General features: G+C 32.3%; 1 protein-coding gene and 1 long non-coding RNA gene across 2 annotated transcripts; one reads left to right on the top strand and one right to left on the bottom strand.

Moving 5' to 3' along the window:
* Nucleotides 1-908: 908 nt before the first annotated feature.
* On the bottom strand, nucleotides 909-9070 carry LOC112501272. Its single transcript, XM_025104983.1, has 9 exons — nucleotides 8852-9070; nucleotides 6797-7572; nucleotides 5344-5517; nucleotides 4747-4809; nucleotides 3254-3382; nucleotides 3106-3156; nucleotides 2826-2966; nucleotides 1453-2404; nucleotides 909-1367 (listed from the first exon to the last, which is right to left on the bottom strand). The coding sequence occupies exons 1-8, from the start codon at nucleotides 9033-9035 to the stop codon at nucleotides 1733-1735; spliced, it is 2190 nt and encodes a 729-aa protein (XP_024960751.1). The 5' UTR covers nucleotides 9036-9070; the 3' UTR covers nucleotides 909-1367; nucleotides 1453-1732.
* A 987-nt stretch (nucleotides 9071-10057) lies between these two features.
* Nucleotides 10058-14642, top strand: LOC112501146. Its single transcript, XR_003067420.1, has 3 exons — nucleotides 10058-10143; nucleotides 12833-12897; nucleotides 14522-14642. It is a non-coding gene; the product is annotated as an uncharacterized LOC112501146 (long non-coding RNA).
* Nucleotides 14643-21778: the final 7136 nt, after the last annotated feature.

The raw sequence follows: 21778 nt of genomic DNA, 5'->3' as shown, positions 1-21778 counted from the left end.
ATGTATGTATGTATGTATGTATGTATGTATGTATGTATGTATGTATGTATGTATGTATGTATGTATGTATGTATGTATGTATGTATGTATGTACGAATATTTTTAATAAGAAACTTATTTGTGAGAAATAATGAAGACAACCTTATATTATGTGAAAATTATATTTTATTTCAGTAAAGTAGAACAAGTTATATGAGTTGAATGTTTAGGTTCGATCAGTTACACCCATTCACATAATATAATTCACAATTACATTTCTCACGTAAACTCAACTCAACTCAACTATCTATATAATTATACTCAAATGAGAATCATAAATGTTGACTTCTTTTATTATTAATTATTTATTAATAACAAAAAAAGTCGACATTAAACAAAAAATCCAATAATTGCAGACCAGAAAGTAGACCTTCATTCACTAATTTCCTCATCTCTTTCCAACATTTTTAACACTTCAAACCCTACATTCAACTTTTGTTTATTTTTAAATCTTGATTAAACATGGAATTTATACGCAAATCTAACATCGTTTTTGAGTTTTCAAATGTTGCCGAAATCCAGGTCGAAAACGTCAGTGGGTTCCATGGTCTTCGTTGTTTTAAATGTGAAACTATAAAACGTTAAGGGAACTTTGTATAATATTCGATTATTTTTTCATCAACCACAAATAATATTATGCACAAAACCAAAAATGCATCATAAACACAAAACCAATGCCGTCGTACAATGAACCAAACGAATGTACAGTAGATCCAACACTAACAAATAAGTTCCGTTCAGATAAAAAGCATCCATGTACGAATGATTATTGATTCAATCACTTGCAAAAGCTGTGACCAAAGAAATCTGCAACAGCCTGCATCCTGATATTGTACCTATGCCTATGATGCTCAGATTGATTGGAACAATCACAACCCAAATCTTCATCTCAGATTGGAAAATCCGTAGCATAATCATACTTCCCAAAACCCCATTTTACCTTCCCGCTTTTTGGTCCTAAACATCATTCTCTCTCACTACCTCTCACATAAATACTACCCTTCTCAGACTCTGGGATTAACAGAGTTTGTTCAGTTTGGTTTGGATACACTACCCATGCAAAGTTGAAAACAGATAACCAAGTGAGTCGTCAACTTGCACGCCTTTCGATTAATTCCAAGGGAACCGTAGATAGATTAACAGCCAGAAAAATCCTCAAAATGGCCCTGGAAAGACACAAACAGCAACATACTAGAAGAGGAGCGTCGACCCTCAAGATTCACACAAAAAATGGCCTTGCCTAGTCCCTCTCTCTCCTCCATGGCCTAAGTTTCAAAGGGACAATTGCCAAATCTGCACGTTTTCAGACTCGGAAACTGCATTTAAATCTGCAAATAAAGAAAAGATAATATTATGGAATCTTCCATATGCATCAATTTCTTGAAATAAAAGTATGATATGTCGATTACAAACCAAATTTAATCAGCAGCCACTCGACCGGCTGTAGGGTGTGATTCCGTCATTGAAGCTTGTGGAACACAATCATCAACAGCCTAAGAGTTAACCAGCTGCAAAATTTGGGATTTACACAAGAACCACACAAACTTGTTCGTAATAAGAACCATGAAATAAATTGATACACCCGAAAGGAAGAAACTTCACACGTACTTTTGCGCATTTGAGGCTTCTCTGATTAAATTTAGTATGCCCATAGCCGAAATACATAATCATCAAAGTTTTCATAACTTTTTACTCAAATTTTCGGGCCTCTTCCCTTTACACCAGGCACAAAGTCAGATGCGAAATCTAAAGCCGAATGAAGCGCTCTCTGTGATGAATTTGACATAAATGGCAGCATAAGCGTTGGCCTCTGAGAATTCGTCTGTCTGTTGTGGTTGTTTCCAATCTTGGCGTCAACTTTGACACCATCATTGACCTTTACAGTTGAATCGGACTTTGAGCTCTCACCCTCCATGATGCTTAACGGAGATTTTCCAATTCCTTTGACCATCTTGAAAGAAAATCCACCATCGGAATGATCCAACCCGGGTTTTTTACCAAATGACAGAAAGTTTATCCCACGGGGAACTACAAGGGGAGTTTTGGTAATTTCCTTAGAATCTTGAACCACATCAGCAACTACCTTAAGAGATGTGCGGGATTCTAGTGGTGGCTTTTCTTGAGAAAGAAAGCTTATTCCTTTGGGCGGTTGAATAGATAGTTTTGGTGTAGACTCAACTAGATTCCGTTCTGTGTTGGTAGTAACAGATATGGGTATGGAACAAGATTTTTTTTCTATCTTTTCTCTAGAAGAAACATCAATGTTATTCTGCTTTTTAGAACCTGAATTATCTAGGAGGGATGAAGGCTTTCGTTCAGTCTTTGGCTCATTCGAAGCATTTAAGGCTGCTTCACTTGGTTGCGCCTGGAACATAAAAATTGTGAGCACAAAAAAGTCGAAAGCATTTTAGAGCATCTTCAATAAATTCTCAAAACCGAAGATTTTGGAGTTCTTTAATCTTTTTATTTCTCCGGTAGAGGATAAAAATCTCCAAATTTGGAAATTTCTCTAAAATTGAATTTTGAAGAGAGAGAAATGGTTCTTTATTGTCCCGGCCAATAAAATTGAATGTATTATGATTATAATTTCATATAAATTTATTGAATATTATAATAAAATATAATTAAATTTGAAATCTCCAACATGGAGAAACGGCTGAAGTTGAATGTAATTTTTTTTGGAGATTCTAACTTTTGTTTCTCAAGTTTGGAGAAATTGTTGAGAAATCTGTTGGGGATGCTCTTACTTCATTCGATAAAAAAAGACAAATGGCAGAAAATAATACCTCATGAGAAAACATACAATCAGAACCTCGGCTACAGAAACCTTTTGAAATATAGTTATTGCAGGGATATTTGGAGAGTTCATGATCAAATGGACAATCATCGCCTTTCATACAAGAGTGACGAGCAAAATGACAACACGGCTGAACACCAAGAAACATCACACAATATAATTACAACTTTACCAATATTACAATATATGATAGAGAACGATATTTACAATAAGCAACTAAATTTAATCTTTATGACAAAGAATATGCACAAAATACAAAAATCGCATACCTTGGATTTAGTCAACGGGATTGTATCATGAGAGAATTTACACTTCTCACCCTGTCATAATTGAACAGATTTATAGCATTACATAAGTATTAGAATAATAAGTTTGGATTCTAAAAGTGTGATAGAAACCATGAAAATGTATGACAACCTCATGACATCTTCCCTTCAAATAATGACGGCAATATGTAACTTTCTTCTCTTTTATCACCGGTTGAAGTTTCAGCCTTTTGACACCAAGCTTTCTGTTTTTTTCTGCTCGTTTGATTCTATCCTTCCGCTGAAACACGTGATGGTGGTGAAAATTTGGTTGGAGTACTTAAAAATATATGCAAAGAATGAGAAATACAAGTGATTCTTAGAAGTAAATTGTCAAACGACCTTCGACTTAGCCATTATGACGAATAAAAGGTAGGTATCAAAAACATGCATGAACCAAGGAAAATGCAAGAATGTAGTAAATCTTTAATGTCATGCCTTGTTCATTTCTAATTTGAAGTGTCATTTATAGACGATCTTGGTTTTTTTTTTTTTCCTTGATTTGTGCTCTATTGCACTATATTCTCATCGGGCCATCTGTGTAATTATTTCTTCACGCACTTGATTGTCGAAATAATTTGTTACTATATTGACTATGTGATCAATATTAATTCATCTGCTTTTTTTGCCATATCAAGACATACATATTGTAGGTTTACATTTTATTACCAACTTATCTTAATCATTTTTTATTTCCTACCTCCTACGGGGACTAGGGGAATTATGTATTTTTTTCCTTAAGAACTAATATTCGGTGCTAAGATGGTATTAAATTACTAGTTTTAGTAGCTCTTAATAACTTAGGGGTTGTCGGTATGGTTTCGGAAGGTTTTTGTTTGGGAGGGTTTTTTCATAGATGGAAGGAGCGTGTTTTCTAATTAGGAGGGGAATGTTTGAAAAAACTTGGCTTTCTGCATAAAGATCCCCCTAGAAGCTTACCGAATAAGCCACTTTCTATATCATTAAGCCACTAACAGACAGTCATGTATATCTGACTGAATAAGTTGTGAGTCTCATTAAGCTCATTAAGCTGCTAACAAACAGACTCTTAGTCTAATTCGCCTCCATTACATTCACGGAGAGCCAGTTCAAAGTACCTTATAGCGAGAAAGCTCTGCTGTTTTGTCTTTATTAGTTCTTTGTAATAGCTTTACATTTCATTGGGGATCACCGCTACCTAAAGGCCAATAGACAGCCAAAGTAACGGAGAAAATTCTAACCCCATCACGGGACTTACTATAACATCAATTCCGCGTCATCAGTTTCCAATCCGATAAGCTTCTCATTTTCTTTACAGGACACCAGTATGTGTGCATATAAACAGGCACACTCAAGCGCAAACCGTGGAATTTACCGACATAGCAAGCATGGTAAACAGGAAAAAATTGATACATTTAAGGTCATCCATACATTTATAAATTTGCATAAAGGGAATTAAATAAACTAATTAGCTACGTAAGATGCTAATACGAACGTTTTGATGCAAAAGTACAAGGATTTAACATGTATATGAAACCAGCAATATGGATACAGCATATGCGCACCCATTAAGTCCATTTTCATATAAAACTTTGACAAAGTTCATCAAAGTAAATAAAAAGTAACCTTTTTCTTTTCTTTTCTTTCCTTTGTCAAAACCCGCTTCTTTTTCTTCTCATCAGCATCATCCTGTGGTAAAAGAAAATACCAGCTACTAAGGCAACAACAACCAATTGGACATAAAAACAGAATCATTCAAGTATGATGAGAAAGTTTATGAATGAAATTACAAGCACGTTGCTTGTATACTTGAGAAGTATTCTTATAAAAATATCAAATAAGACAGTTAAGAGATAATGGCAGACCGCACCGACTGCAATCAGCCTCTCAAAGAAAAGGTGCGTTCAGGAAAACCCAATGAATCATCTAAGTATCAGATAATCAGAATCACTAATGAGTCGGATCTTTTTCCAAGTCATACAACGTAATAGTGCAAAAAAGTGATTAATTCCAATTTTGCCACATAAGCACTCAAATAGAAGGTTGGTAAAACGGCATTTAAGCACTCACAAAATTGCTTCACTTCAGATTTATGCTATCTCATGCCCTTGTAACTCAAGGCCTTTAATTCCCTTTTATTAATAAAATGACACATTGGGACCAGGATCCTAATATGATCCATAATGTTATTACAGTGTGTTCCAAAGAAAAGAGAGTCATTACCTTGTTAGCAGAAGCATCCGTAACTTCTAGGGAGGCATCCTCAGGGTGTTCACCAAGCATTGTTTGATTTTCAGAGCAGGTTGTTGCATCAATAGACTTCTTCCCCTTCTTGTTTGTTCTTTCTTCTCCAGTGCAAGACCCCTGCCTCTTTCTATTATTTTGGGCTCTATTATCCTGTCATACAAGAAAACCATCCAAGTAGGAGCCAAAAGTAACCATGACAAATTGGGTATCTAGTACTCATGTAATATTGTTTTAATAAATAAAGACAAGAATAACTCTTCAAAATAAACATAGGACTACTTGAACTTTTAAAGACCATACTTGGCTTTTCAATGCAAATAAAACAATCATTGCTCAGCAAATGCAAAAGGAACACTACGTTTTGCAAGAATCATCTAGATTGCTCAAGACAACACCACAACTTTTTCGCAACAACTTTTCTCAAAGCAGGGGGGTCTTCATGGAACAATCTCTCTACTCCTAGGGGAGCAGGGATAGAGCCATAAAATTGTTGATTGTTGCAAAATCTAAACCAAACCAAACCGAAGACGATTAAAATAACACCAAAATATAAGGTTTAAGTAATTTCCAATTTAATTTTATACCTTTTCTACAGTATGTTTTATTATTAATATTTAATAGATTACATAAATTAACCAAAATATAAAAATGTATAAAAAAGGGAATATTTGAGGACCATAAAGTAAAAGTTTAAAGAGAATTAAGCCATGCAAAAATGGAACAGTGACCCCTATTTTGTTCTATCATGTCTTGTGTACCAAACGCACAGTAAATGAATCTATTGGACCATGCTATTACACAATGACAACACAAAATTCCTTCTAATTGTTACTAATTGCTAATGCAATTGCTATAGTTTATCTTCACTAATATTCTTAAATAGGGTTATTGACATATTACAATCCTTAAAAAAATGATTTTGTAGTTAGTTTCTTGTTATTCATTTCTGAGCCTATGATGATTAAAGCATTTAGATCTGCAAGCAACACAACTTAGGGTACTTGAGAAGCCTTATTTCCTGTTAAGGGGGAAGTATGTGCAAGGGTGAAACAAGGCGAGACAGAAAAGGACTGCCAATCATGTGACGAGTGTGCTTAGGCAAGAAAAACTCAGCAGCTTTAGTGGTGCTCGATGGCGATTTATTTGTGAAGATTCATAGTGAAGATGATACCAGCCCTATAGACAACTTGATGCACTTGCATCACAACAAAGGTTTTCCTCTTGAGGATAAAATTCAATATAGATGGGAAGATAGTTGAACTTGTATTCTTGATCAAGCAAAAACATTTCTTAAGAAGTAAGGCCAACATCACTGTAGTGAAATTCCTAAAAGAATTTCCATCAGGTAGACTATGGAAGCAAGTTCAACCTTGTAATATGAATGACAAAAGCTTTATTGTATGAGAAATGTAAAATGACGAATCCAAACCTTCACCGAGGATACACAATCTTGATTCTTGCTTGCACTGTTTTGTAAGCTGCTTTGAAGCGGTGGCACGTGCTCAGGGCATAGCGGTGTACAGCCAGACTCTATACCAGCAGTCTCTTCTGCGGTTTCAAGCCGACCATGAAGCCTTTCAGGATTTACAGCCTGTATTCCGTTAATAGCTATTTCAGAATAATCAACCAGATTTCTTCTGCTTTTACTTACTACTGACACCGTATCTTTACCAACGTCGTCCACCGTGTCTGTAGCTGAGGATATTAAATTGTTGTCAATTAGATGTCCTGGTTCAATACCAATGACATCTTGAGGCTCTAAACCTGTCTTGTCCATAGACGCCATATCATCGTCAAGCATGAAATCCATAAACTCACCCGAAATTTCTCCTTCCTCAACATCCTTATCTATAGGCAGATGAGGGGAAGAGACCATCATATCAGCAAGAGAAATGGGTATCATTGGAAAGCTATCTTGATCTTCGAAGACACTATCATAATTATCCTGGTCTTCTATACTAAAGGAGTTTGAAGGATTTGTGTCAACATTGCAAGAAAGATCCTTCCTTTCTCCTGATGTGTTATCATAACATCCAGTCGATTCCACATGTTTACTGTATAAACCACCTTCTTGGGAACTCAAAATCCTTCTGGTTTCATCTCCAGATATTTCTTCTTGACACACTGAATCGTTAGGCATGGTACCAGTGTCAGCCAAGGGAACATCACCTTTTGTTACTGATCCTAAATTAGTGCCATCTTTATCTACATGACAAGAAATAAGGTCAGAATGACAAATGATTAGCTTGCCGAACCATGCGGCACTTGGCTTTTTTGTTCCAAACAAAATAATGTGCTTGTAAAAAAGCAACAAAAATAATACTACCCTTCATAAGCATGAGTGATTTTGGACAAAAAGTGTCAAGTATGTTTGTCTTTGTAGAATCTACATTTCTACAATTGATCCAATATCACTCACTTTCATCGATTGCAATGTTCTTTTGCATTTAGTCAAAAGAAGTAAGATGGTTGCTGAGAGGAATGAACAGGTCAAAAACTATGGATTTGCGGATAACATATATTATATAGCATAATTTTCAAAACTGAATTGTTCAGGATTATTTGTGAAAGAGATATCCTCCGAACTAATTTGAGGTTCTGAAACGGAAAGGTATACAGTCGTCGTGAAATTGAGTATAATTTCAATCAAAAAATATCAACACAAAACCCAACCTTCGCTAAAACCCCACACAAGAAATCCCCAAAAACTAAGCCAACTACAATTTATGTTAAAAGGATCATTGACTTCAAAATTACAGAAAAGTGTACAGGTTCTGAAACAGAAAGGTGTACCATTGTCATGAGATTGAGTATAGTTTCCATTAAAAAATCATCAACACAAAACGCTACCATCGCTAAAACCCCACACAAGAAATCCCCAAAAATGGAGCCTATTACAATTTATGTTAAAAGAATCATCGACTTCAAAATTACAGAAAGGTGTACAATTTTTTGGTTCTGAAACAGAAAAGTGTACAATCGTCATGAAATTGAGTATAATTTCCATTAAAAAATCAACACAAGGCCCTATCATCGCTAAAACCCCACACAAGAAATCCCAAAAACTGAGCCTACTACAATTTATGTTAAAAGAATCATCGACTTCAAAACTACAGAAAGGTGTACAATTTGAGGTTCTGAAACAGAAAGGTATATAATCATCACGAAGTATAACTTCCACTAATAAATCATCAACACAAAGCCCGATCATCGCTAAAACCCCACACAAGAAATCCCCGAAAATTAAGCCAACTACAATATATGTTAAAAGGATAATTGACTTCAAAACTACAGAAAGGTGTACAATCGTCATGAAATTGAGTATAATTTCCATTAAAAAATCATCAACACAAAGCCCGGTCATCGCTAAAACCCCACACAAGAAATCCCCAAAAATTAAGCCTACTATAATTTACGTTAAAAGGATAATCGACTTTAACACTACATAACGAATCAAATCATGTATGCAAATACAAGTATATACCTGAATCCAGATTGACATTAGAAGAATAGGCATGGCAAACGGACAAAATACGAAGTAAGGTATCGACAGTCCGGCTCCTGAGTGGCCCTCTCCGACGACTGCCCGTTGAGGGATTCGTTTGAGGAAGCGAAACATTTTCTAGGGTTCCCATTACTGATTTCTCCGTCGGCGGAATCGTCACCATCTCAAAGAGAACAAATGTAGAAACCCCCAAAATCAAGCCTGCTACAATTTGTATACGTCGCCACCCCGCCGGTGAAATTCCATGAATAAATAAAAAACAATTTCAACTACCTTTTTATGATTTATTGCAATTTACGACCCTCATCTTTGAAATCTTTGACAAATTTCAATAAATACGATTTTCTTTTACATTTTTATACAAGATATCATCTTCTCCATGTTGAGCAATTGTCCCAAAAGTATTACTACCAAGTTCCTAATGATAACATGGGATATTTGGATGGAATGACAAATTTAAGACACAACAATCCAAACACTGTGTGGTGAATTGGAGGTGTAAGGATAACACGTTGCAGGGTAACGCAGATTCTCATATGAGTTCTCGACTATATAGTCTATGGCATAACCTCCTTTGGATTTCCTGAATGCAATACTGATGGACTACCTTTGATAACAACTTGTCTATATCTCTAATTGAGATTCTGCTAGTTGACGAACGTGAGACCTGTGTTATGATGGAAGCGATGTCCTATGCAAACGAGCTTGGGTTCCATAAAGTGATTTTCAAGCCAAATGTCAAACAAGTCATCGTTGCTGTCAACTTTCGAAGAAGAAAATGAAATGGAATTTTGGAATATTATTTCAAGGTGTTATAGGTTACCCATCAACATGACTCTTACTCTGTCTATTTTATTAGTCAACAAGGTAACGGAGTTGCTCAATGCTCATGCAGTAACACATGCATCTTTTTAAATTCTTGTCCCATGTCCTATTTTGACGTGCCAACTTTGTCTTATTCAATCTATGAACGATGTATGCCTTTTGGAAGCTTGTTAGTGAAGGGTTTCGTTTTTATTTAAAAAAATATATATTTTTGTGATGAAAATATAAATACAACAATTTACAAGGTCTACTACTCACACAACAAATACAAAGCATACAAGAATTCCAACGAATGAAACATAAGGGGTGAGTTATGTAAATATTTGTAACCCCCAAAAAGGGGGGGAGAAGATTACGCAAAATTAGGGCAAAAATTAGGGTTTAACGAGGCTGCTTCGGAACATTTGGATTCCAAGACACTCTATTGGTTCTCCAGTTCTAATCAGGTGATAACGAAACAAATTTTTCTGCATTTCTTCCTTGACTTATTGTTTCCTTTTTAACGCATTATGTTGGTATTTTAATTGTTTGCATTTCAATTGGAGCTACATTCTTTACAGTTTGGAAATTCGTTAAGCCAAGGAATGAATATCCACATAGCGATCAATATAATGTGGGTTTGGATTCATTTTTGCTTATTTACTTCAGTTTTGAGTTTTGAATCAAATACAGTGTTTTTTCTTAGTTGTTTGGCTACTACTATTAGTTTATGCAGAAAGAAAATAAATTATCTGTTTATTGAGTTTAAAGAAATGAATGTCGTGGGTTTAATTTTAAAAGCCAGAGCTAATCCTATAATTCGCTTTCTTAGTTTTCAAATACAATGTTTTTCTCCGTAATTTGGCTACTTTCTATTGATTTATGCACAAAGAAAACACAGTATCTGTTTATTGAGTTCAAAAAGTTAAGAAGGAATGAATGTTGTGGGTTTAATTTTAAAAATCAGACCAAATCCTGTTTTTTGCTTGTTATTTCTCAGGAGTTCGTCTTTGGCATTCATAATGCAAAAATTAATACCTGAAACCCGAAAATGTGGGTGCTGACCATTTGGCCTTCACGCTAAGTGCGAGGAGGCATACTCAAATTGGATCTCATTTCCCACTTTGGCCAAACCAAAACACTAATCAATTAACAAAAAAGAAGGAAAAAGATTATAATAAGACATTAATATTTGTATGGAAAGCAAGATAATATATGAGATTGTTGATCGACGAGCAATTCTTGCATTGAATTGTATGTTAGTATTGTTTCTCTTATAAATGTAGTAAAGTCTGGTCCTTTTATAGTTATAATGAGGGTGTGGGTGTTGGTTCTTGTTGCAATAGTCACAAATGCAGTACCAAATGGGCATTTTCCAATGTTTTTTGCAACTTGTGAATGTTGACAGAATTTTCTGGATGTCCAATTGTATGTAGTCCATTAACACTGTGTAAAGGTTTCTTGGAGATGTTTACTGATTATCACCCCACTAAGCAGCCTTTTACTAACTAAAGTTACCACTACAACTCCATTGGGGGATGATCTGTTGGTTTTGCTTATGTTCATGATTATCCGTCAAAGTTCATAACTCAAACATTTATCCTTACCCATGTAGTCTTTTCCTTCATTACTATTTCAAAATGCATATTTTACATGATGAATATCCATAAGCGAATTGGTTGTTGCGTTAAGTGTCGGGAAGAGCTGATTTGTTGCCTCTTTCTCCATTTGAAGTGAAACTGTAGCCGTAGAATGACGATTTTACTCGAAAGTAATGCTTACATCATTATTTTGGTCTCTCCTTTATTTGAAGTGAAACTGTAGCTGTAGAATGACAATTTGTTGTCTCTTTCTCCATCAGCTTTTAAAACTTTTACGAAGCTCTCTCCATTATCTTGGTCCTCATGCAATTTTGTCTGTATGTAGTAACTTAATCTTGTCTGTATGTAGCAACTTTGTCAGAAAAGACGGGTACTCAATCTTGCTTGCAGTTTCGTCTGTATGTAGCAACTTAACCCAAAAGACATAAGCCAAATTAGAGCTTCCTAATTTATTGCACCAATGTGCATGATTCCCAGCTTTTCTGATCTTGCGCTCTTCTAAATTACATGTAGCGTTGCTCTGTAATTCCCAAATTAGCTATTTTCATTTGATTGTTAGAGCTCTTGATGGAGTTTTTTACCCTCAATCATCACGAGGAAATATGAATGCATTTATTCTTGTGTTCTTCTCTTTTTTCCATTGGCATTGAGCTTCCGCTAATTATTACAACCTCACTCATCAAAGTCCGGTGAAAGTGATTCAGGTGAGGAGAACATGTCTAAAAAGGATCTAGCTCTAAAGAAAGTGACGATCAGATCAATACCTCACATGGGAAGGGATCTATCAAGTTTCTTGGTCCGTCCATTTCTTCCATACAAGTTGATGTGGTGTCTAAGGGATCTCCTGAATAGCACTGCGGAGTAGTGCATTTTCAAAAGCATGTTACTTGTAGGAGTCTCTCTGAGTTCTCTACACTTTTAAGACATCTTATTATGTGTCTAAAGTAGTTCTAGGTCTTGGTGTATATTTTTCAAAGTTACTTATGAAATCTAGTAAATATGACCTTATAGAAGATATATAACCAATCATCCACAATAACTGAATAACATGAACTTCATCTTACACTACTTAGGTTAGATTAGAAATTTAGAATAAAGAATCCATCGGAGGTTGATAATAAACATTAAATAATCAAAGCTGTGTCGTTGATCTTGTATTTAGCGTTCCCCTTTAGGATGTGTTTAGTGTAATGTTGAGCCTCGTATTTTGTATTTGCTTTTAAGCCTCTATCAGTTTCTTGTGGGATATATTGGGTTTGTTTTGTTTGGTTTGTTTTTAGTCACTATTGGTGCCACAGGTGACTCGAGACTCACCATACCAGCATTTTCAATTTTATTAACTTAAAGATTCTCTATTTTGGGTCCATCACATTCACATGTTTATTGATCGAACTTAATTTAGTTTCTTGAACTTTAGTTTCAGATTGTCAATTTATGAAATTTTGGATGAGGAAGAAAGCGAGCCTTTTGTTCTTTTTATAACTCATTGTGCATCATTTTTCTCAGTGTTTCATTTGATGACTACGATCTCGTATATTTCTTCTTCTTATGGCAGAATCCTCAAAAGTCAAAACAAGAATGTTGACCAAAAGGAGAAGATTGATCCTGGCTCTTTTATGGGTATGTGTCTACCTTAGTTTTGTATTTTGGGATTGAAATTAGGTGAAGATCTATCAAATGAAATGATCTTCAATTTGAATTTCATTATTTGGATTCATGCTCCCTCCAAAATGCATGCATCCTTTTGACTAATTTTCTTATACTAATTTTGACTATTTGCATTCTGGAAACTGGAAAGTTTTCCAAGTGCTTGATGGGGGACCCAAATCTTGAGAGACCCATGTGATTAAATGTATGTTTCCCAATTTGAAATGTTTAAGTTTGACAAAATGTTGATAAGTATACAATTATTTTTGAGATGTTGAAGGTTTCTGAACACATCTTGATGTCACTTTCATTTTCTACTTTGGAGGAATTTTCAACCCACTCTATATAAATTTCCCTTTTTCCAGCAACTTTTGCATCTTGACTTTTTGTTCTTGGTTTAATAATTTTTCTCAAATCTTTTAGAAAAAATAATGATTTTGGGTAGGTTTACAACATGATTCCTTTGATGCAACCTTGGCCACATCCATTAATTGTTTGATTTTTGGGTGCTCATCTCACCTTCTTTATACCTTCCTTTTCTTTCCTTTCCTTTTTTATAATCATGATATTTGGCACGTTAAATATATGAGATTTAAGTTCACTTTCATTTATATATATATATATATAGAGAGAGAGAGAGAGAGAGAGAGAGGGGGGGGTCAGGTTCAAGAGAAAAACCGCAAAAAAGGAAAACTGACGAACATCCTAATAACCAATCATCTGTATTGGTATGCAAATGTGCATATGTATGGTATGCACATATGCGTACAAGTAATTTTTCAGATGCACATATGCATAACATGCACACATACATAGAAATCATGAAACATCTTCAATTACTTGTATGCACATATACATACCCAACCGATGACTGGTTATTACTTATTAATGTGTTCCTCGGTTTTTCATTTTCTCGAGGGTTTTCCCCTAAACCTCACACACACACACACGCTCTTTCTCTCTCTCTCTCTCTCTCTCTCTCTCTATATATATATATATATATATATACACACACACATACATATAGGTGGAGGTTAAAATGAACTCACCTTTGTTTACGAAAATATGAGAACATCTTTATCACATGTGATAATACACGTAAGAAACCTGGTGGTGTGTAGGTGACTTGGCCCGCGTCTCTGATTTAGTATCTCATTTGATGGACTACAATATCATATGTGATTGACTAGAGTAAAGAGTGTTCTCACGATTTTGTAAAATGAATGCATTCTTGTTTAAACTCTTCCTTATATATATCTATACACACACACACACACAAGGGGTCGTGTGAGAATGAGAGTTATGGTGAGAACACTTCTGAGCCTTTAGATGTGTTGATTTTTTAATCTAACTCAATCTGTTTTAACAACTTCCAGTACTTTCAATTACATTCATCTACCTTGAACTACATCTATCTTCAAATTTATCTCCACTATAAAGTCATTCTCACGAACTTTTACATAATTTAATTACTTCCACATGTATGAATTTGTTAAAATTTCGGTTATAACAACAAAAATAGATAAATAAAGGTATAAAATTCTTGTGGAGATGGTTGAAACCAGTCTTCTTCTTAATGACATACATTTGATGGTAGGGGTTGTTGCTTTGGTTCCTTTATTTGGAACTTGGAAGGTGGTTGCTTGGAAATTGCTTGGACCTGAAGTGGGATCCACTTGATGTGAAATGTAGAATGTTAAGATATAAAGTTATTATACTATAATTATAATGGTTTATTTATTCTTTTATCATATGTAGATCATAGTCAATTTTTGTGTATTGTACTTGTATTTTTTGGTTAAATATATTGAGTTTTGTGACATTTTATAAGGTCAACAACCTATTGATAATAGGTTTGTATATCAGTTTCATTATTCTTATTTCAGATATACATTAAAACATTTCTTTTTTGTTCTCCTCTATAACATCGTAAATTTCCTTTCTATTGCTCCATCTCTAACCATCATCACCACTTTCCAACGCAACCCATGTTCGCCACCACATCAGTGTGTTTATAGCATGGAATAGAAATCTGTTGTCTTCAAATCTTTAGTGTTTCCTATCTACCAATCATGTAAAGACACGTTATCATTTAATTATGTGAAAGATTAATTAGATATATTTATATTATGTCTTCAAGTAATTAATAGAATATGGATATCATATTTTTATTTTATTTCATAGTATGGTTGATATGACCAAGAGGGGGTTGTGGTGGGGTGAAGTTTAAGGAAGAAAAATGACTTCAAATTAAATTTCATAACATTTTGGATTTTAAAAATTAGATATTTTGGTCCATTTAATATATTGTGTTTTAATGCTAACACAGATTTGAGTGACGACTTTTCAATTATTTGAAAATTTTAGTTAAATTTTTTATAATAATTCTTATTCTCTAAATGACTTCAAGATTTTGAGTTTAACTGATTGATTATTATGGAAATTTTTATTCAATCGAATATAATTACTTTAGAGAAAATACACACATGTCGATTCCTATAAAAGGTACCTTACACTTGCACTATCTGTATTGAAACTCATTTGATTTAATTAAATTCTAATTTATTAAAATTGGATATCGAACTGTAATAAACTTGGATCAGATCTAAACTGTCAATATTCAAATCGAATAGTATTTTTAAGTGAAATGTATGGAGGATTAATTGAATGTTTGGATAATTGGTTTTACAATATTATATGGATCCAATCTGATCTAATAAATAACCAGTAGTAATATAAATGGATAGAACAAGTTCAATCCAATGATTGATTGGATCGGCTGTACAAAGCCAATTTAATGGGACCAATTGTATAATTTCAACATCCAATGAATACTTTGGATTTGATTAATTATGTCAAAAAAACATTGGAAGTGAACCGATCGATACCCTTAAACATGGGGTATGTCCCAACTGTAGAATGGACATGTTTGATGTGAATGGTAGTTACCATATAGAAATAAAATCTCTCGGAATATTAGCAAATGAAGACTCGTACAAGTATACACTTGTCAATCCATTGTGGTCTTTAAACAAGTAGTCTCAACGGTAAAATATCGACTATCGATCTACAAGGACAAGAAAATCCAAATTTTCTTAAGCCAAACCAGAAGACGATTTCAGATGTCGAAACAGAATAAATGTTTTTGAGTTGGTTAATTATAATTACTGATGAAAACAATTGATTAAAAAGGAAGCAATGTTGTAGAGATCAGTTAAGATTTCTAAACAATTAAACCGATAGAACTTTGTGAAAATAACTCATTTACCAACCATCAGCTTGTGTTTAGCACTCTCTAGAGGTTGAGAAAAGCATGCATTCAAAGTTTGAGCAAGAGATGAAAAAGACGGTTGACTCTTCAAATATTTCAGCCGAATATATCTCACAAGTGAGTTTCCATGGTGTTGTAGCAATTCTACATCAATCCTTCAAACTGCATAATAAAATCCAAAAATCAGTGTTTAAATTAGCATTTGTGATCTTATTGTCCAAAATTATCATATTATTAACAAAAGTGAGACTTTTAGCTAAAAAGACTCAACATTTGGATTTTTCGGGAATTAAAGTAACCGAAAACAAATAAAAACTGATGGAAAACATTGACTAAGTTGATGTTTATCACACCCCAAACTAGAATTGTTGTTTATCCCCAAACACCGTAAAGAGACAATTAAAACGACTCAGCATTCAAACAAACGAAATTGCCAATATCGTGGTTTTTACATACATACCTGATACCATACTCTTTATAAGCCAAATAATCATCCACATGCTTAATAAATCAAATGTTTGATGTGTATATACTTTAAAATTAGAAAATGAAAGATTAATGTGAAATGTATATATGAAAAAAAAAACCGAAAACAAGTTTAATTTGATTAGATAAGTAACTGTTAACGAATTTGCATCTTATTTATATCAACTAAAATACGTATTTTTTTAACATTTTAAGATTAAAAAGGATAAAACATAACTTTTATAAAACTATGGTAATTTGGTTATATTTTTAAGGTTAAAAATAAATTAGAAATAACATTTATGATTATTAATTTGATTATTCATTATTTTATAAAATAAAAAGACGTACATAGACATAAAATAACATTTACAATGTTATCAGTCGTCTAAATCAATATATTCGTAAATACAGTCATGTTATTTGTAGATGCTTACTTCATTTTGGGTTACTAATTATTAAATAAAGGTTTGAGAGTATTTCATATGCCTATCACTCTCGTATTCGTGGCTTTCCATCTGCTTCAACACGTAACCCTTCTTGTCATCGAACTATCGACATCAGAAGAATCTACGTGGAAATTTAATATAAGCATAAATAGTCTTGTTTTCCTTCCTACGATAGTGATCGTTTTAAATACATGCATCCAATCCTTAATGTCAATAAAAGAAAAGGCTAGCAACTACGTTTTGAAAACCTTATTAAGGGTATTTTTGGTATTTAATTAAACCCTTTTAGATTATCCATAGAATTAATTGTATAACTTTTCCGGTCTTAACTAATTTTATCCTTATTCTACGCGTGATACCACTGTTTCTTCCAAACAAAAATTACATTTAACTATGCATATCTTATTTTGAATGATTAAGACCTTGGACTATTGTTTTGAACAAAAAAATCATTAAATTTTCTTATTTTAAATGATTAAGTCCTTGAACTATATATTTTGAGTGAAAAATCATTAACCTTTATTTTTTTGAATGAGAAAACTATTAAACTTTCTTATTTTGATTGATTATGTCCTTGAACATTTTTTTAATAAATAAACTATCGCACTTTTAAAAAAATGGTTACCTACATTCTTTTAACCCGAAAAAAATTACATTAACCAACTCAGTAAAAATTCGATGGTTTAATGTATTTATTTAAAAAAAAAAAAAACCAGGGCCTTAATAATTTAAAATGTAAAAGTTTAATGGTTTTTTTGTTCATAAAAATACTTCAGTAATTTAATCATTCAAAATGAGAAAGTTTAATAGTTTTTTCATTAAAAAAAAAATAGGAGTAAACTATTTAAAATGATATATTTTTAGACTTTTCTCTATATTTTAATAAATATATTTTGTTATTAGTTATATATACTTAATAATTATTTGGGTGTTTATATATTTGAAATAATAAAAAGAATGATACATTTAATCTCAAATAAATAAATCAACATTTTTTCCATGTCAAACCAATTTTCCATAAAAGTAATATATTTTAAATGAAAGTTTGTTTTTCTTGAAGAAATTGAAACAATGAAGGTTGATTGATGTTTCTTTATTTTTTCATTAAAACAAATATTTAATTAATTTGGGCCCCCTTTTTTTTTTGATTAATAAAATGATTTTGAAAAAACCTTCTACCATTTTGATGCTACTTTTGATTTGATGGATGACTTTTTATACGAAATTCCCCAAATAAAAACAACAGGATCTCATGTTTTTCGATCTTTCATAGATTTTTTAAAATTTTCTTTAAAAAAAAAAGAATATAAAAGTACGAAATTCTTTTAATATGGAGAAATCCTAAAAAAATATTATAGTAAGAAAAATTCTTTCTTTTATTATATCTTACCAATAAAAATATTGATGTTAAATGTTTATAAGAGAGAAATAATATTTTATTATATGTATAAAATATTTTAATAATATGATCAATTTGTAATCTCTTAAATAAAAAATTTATTGGAGTTGAATGCAATTTATTTTTGAGATATTAAGTTTTTGATTCTTCATTTGGAGGAAAAGAACTTTTATCTCTCCTACTTTCTTCGTTTTAAATATAGTTTTGAGAAAGCTGTTGAAGTAAAATATTGATTCAAATACCCATTTTCTCTATTTTCCCCATTTTGAAGAAGTTTTTGGAGATGCTCTTAGATGATTCAAATCAGGATGTTACTATATCCACCCCTGCATAAGTCAACATTTAATCTTTGATGTAAAAAGGAACATTTAATCATGTTGATATATGTGAGAATGATATTAACATGTAAAGGCGTACATTTAGGTTCGCGTACTCCTTAAAATAGGAATGTTAAGTATTGGTTAATGTTATATGCACATTTTTAATATCAAAATAAGGTTTTCTGGACGAGACAAACTACCTTTAGGTAGGAGCCGCTTTTCCTCTTGTCTATCATGACTTTAGCCCTTAAGACCCTAGATTTAGTCCGGTAATGATAGAACAGAGTAACTTTAAAAGTTTTCATTTTCAATCTATTATTTGAAAGCAGGATTTTTATTATTCTTTTTCATTGTCTTATTTTACAGCAGAGGAGAAGCACCCTTTTTTTATCGACTAAGGATGACAAGCAGCCCGCTTCGCTTCCTCAATTGCTCAAGGAAAGAGAGCCCTAAGCGAGAGAGTTTCGGCAAATCATGTAGCTTGAAAATGTAAAATTCGAGTCTTGATGTTGATTTGCGCAATAAGGAAATTAGTAAGTAAGGGGTACATTTTGTTTAGGATATTTTGAAAATCTAGAAATCAATCTAATGAATTTGATTTAATATTTTAAATAAAAAAAATGAGATAATTAAGTAAACAATTAAACAAAAAAGAAATATGATGTGATGCTTTCTACCATAAACCACTTTTGTATATTTTAACTAACTTTTCCTTTTTTGTTTTTTCTCTTACAAAAATCCATTACGTAACTAATTTGCCATCTCCTACAAAAATCCACAACCTTATGGTTAGAGGTGAGCATAGACGGATACCTGCCCTTTTTGACAGGAACCGGAATCGGAACCAGAACCGACGGTTCTTGAGATATTGGAACCGGAACCGGAACTGGTTAGAGCGGTTCTTAAATTTTTGGAACCGGAACCGCCGGGAACCGGTTCCGGTTTAGAAATAAAAAATAAAACGTTGCCAAAACACTAAATAAATAAGCAATAATACAAATTATATATAATAATGGTTACAAATATTGTTTAACGATTTACAAACCATAATAGACTAATAGAAAATGTTCAAAGTTTAACGATTACATACTATAATGGTAAATTTTCAAAGTTTAACGATTACATACTATGAATCCAAGTGAACACACAATTTAAAAAAATACGAATCATTCTATATGAAGAATTTAGATGAAGAATGAAGATGACGGCGTGCTTTCAAGATGTAAACCTAATATAAATTTGGTATTAAAAAATAATAATAATTTTTTTATTTAAAAATACCGGGTACCCGGCGGGTAACGGTTCCGAAAAATTGAGAACCGGAACCGGAACCATTCTCAATCGGTTCCGTATTTTAGGAACCGGAACCACTCATATCGGTTCTGGTTCCGAAACCGGCGGTTCCAAGGCGGTTCCGGTTCCATAGCCGGGTATCCGGTTCCGCTGCTCACCCTTACTTATGGTATTTCACATGATATGTTAAAAACATTCGTTTGTAACAATTAATTAATTAAAATTAAGTTAATTGTTTATATACTTATTTATACTTTTTTTTTAAAATAATCTATAAAGAATGTAATATAATTTCATTTTATATTTTATAATCAAATCCTTTTGAAAAAAATCCAAACTTTAAAAAACATGTGTCCAACTAAAAGTACCTTAATTCTTAGTATTTCAAAACTATAACATATTTAGTTATTTATTTACATATTGTATATGTTTAATTACAAATAATTAATCATATATTTTTTATTATCAAGAATGGCATTAATTTTCCATATTTACAATAAAATTCTAAACCCTATTGCATCACATGTATAGATGAGTTCACAACTGATATATGCCTATATTATTTTATTAAGCAAATTTAGCAAATGTCTTAAAGTCTTAAAATATTAAATGACCAAAATACCTTTTATACTCATCTTTTCACTTTTTCATTTTTTCACCCCATCATCTCCTCACATACACTCACATTCTCACAACCGATTTTTTTAAAATTATAATTTTAAATTTACATTTTATACTCCTATAATTAATTAATTAATTTACTTTACGTCCTTTACTTTTAAATATTTTATTTTAAACATTTATCAAATTAACATACATAATCGTATATCAATTAAAACATGTTTAAAAAAATACATTTTTATTTTAACAAGTTATACCATTATAATCGTCTCGTTAATACCTTCGAAATGAGTCGAATATTGAATAGTTTTTGACTTAATTATATTATTATATATTATATATACTGTGAAAAAATATTTTTAATATTTACGATTTATACTTTTATAGTTATTTATTTATATATATACTATATATTTTGGGGTTAGGCTGTCCAAATTGCACTGTATATATGTTTTGAATTAACATGTTCTTGGGTTTTTTTGAAATATATATATACATGTATTAATTCTACCTTAATATGAGTTTCTGGACAAGAAAGATGGTAAGCAGGTAAAATTTCATTCTAAAACCCATCTTTTTTTGTCTTTTCATGGCTTATGATCTGTCAAATTTGTAGTTTTCTTTATTGGTTTTGAGTGTTTATCTTAAAACTCAAGTTTCTTGGTTATTTGCTTTTGGTGTAAATCAAATACATTTGTAGAGTCGTTTAAATATGTTGGATTTTAAATATATTGGATTTTAAATATATTGGATTTTAAACTGTCATACAATTTTTTTCATCGATAGTCTGTAATTGAAACCATAACTCTTATTTATTCAAATTGTATTAATATGTAAATACCAAGTGTAACCTATATCATCGTTAAATCTTATCTTATAAAACCAGTGGAGCTTCAAAATTGTTAAAATTCATGGCTTCCGCCGCATTGCGCGGATACACAACTAGTATATATATATATATATATATATATATATGTGTGTGTGTGTGTGTGTGTGTGTGTCCCTGTGAGAGAGAGAGAGGGGTATATATAATACG

The sequence above is a fragment of the Cynara cardunculus genome (assembly GCF_001531365.2).
Source record: "Cynara cardunculus var. scolymus isolate 2C chromosome LG 17, CcrdV1, whole genome shotgun sequence".
In the NCBI taxonomy this organism is placed as follows: Eukaryota; Viridiplantae; Streptophyta; class Magnoliopsida; order Asterales; family Asteraceae; genus Cynara; species Cynara cardunculus.
Note: the sequence above shows the minus strand (reverse complement) of the source record. Positions and strands in the feature narration are given on the sequence as shown.

What these genes read in the sequence shown, in the direction of transcription:
- LOC112501272 (XM_025104983.1), bottom strand. Translation starts at nt 9,035, where the DNA reads ATGGTGACGATTCCGCCGACGGAGAAATCAGTAATGGGAACCCTAGAA. An exon ending in ATTGTGTATCCTCGGTGAAG is followed by an intron (nt 5,518 to 6,796) that starts GTTTGGATTCGT and finishes CTTGTATGACAG; the next exon opens with GATAATAGAGCCCAAAATAA. An exon ending in AAAGAAAAGAAAAGAAAAAG is followed by an intron (nt 3,383 to 4,746) that starts GTTACTTTTTAT and finishes CACGTGTTTCAG; the next exon opens with CGGAAGGATAGAATCAAACG.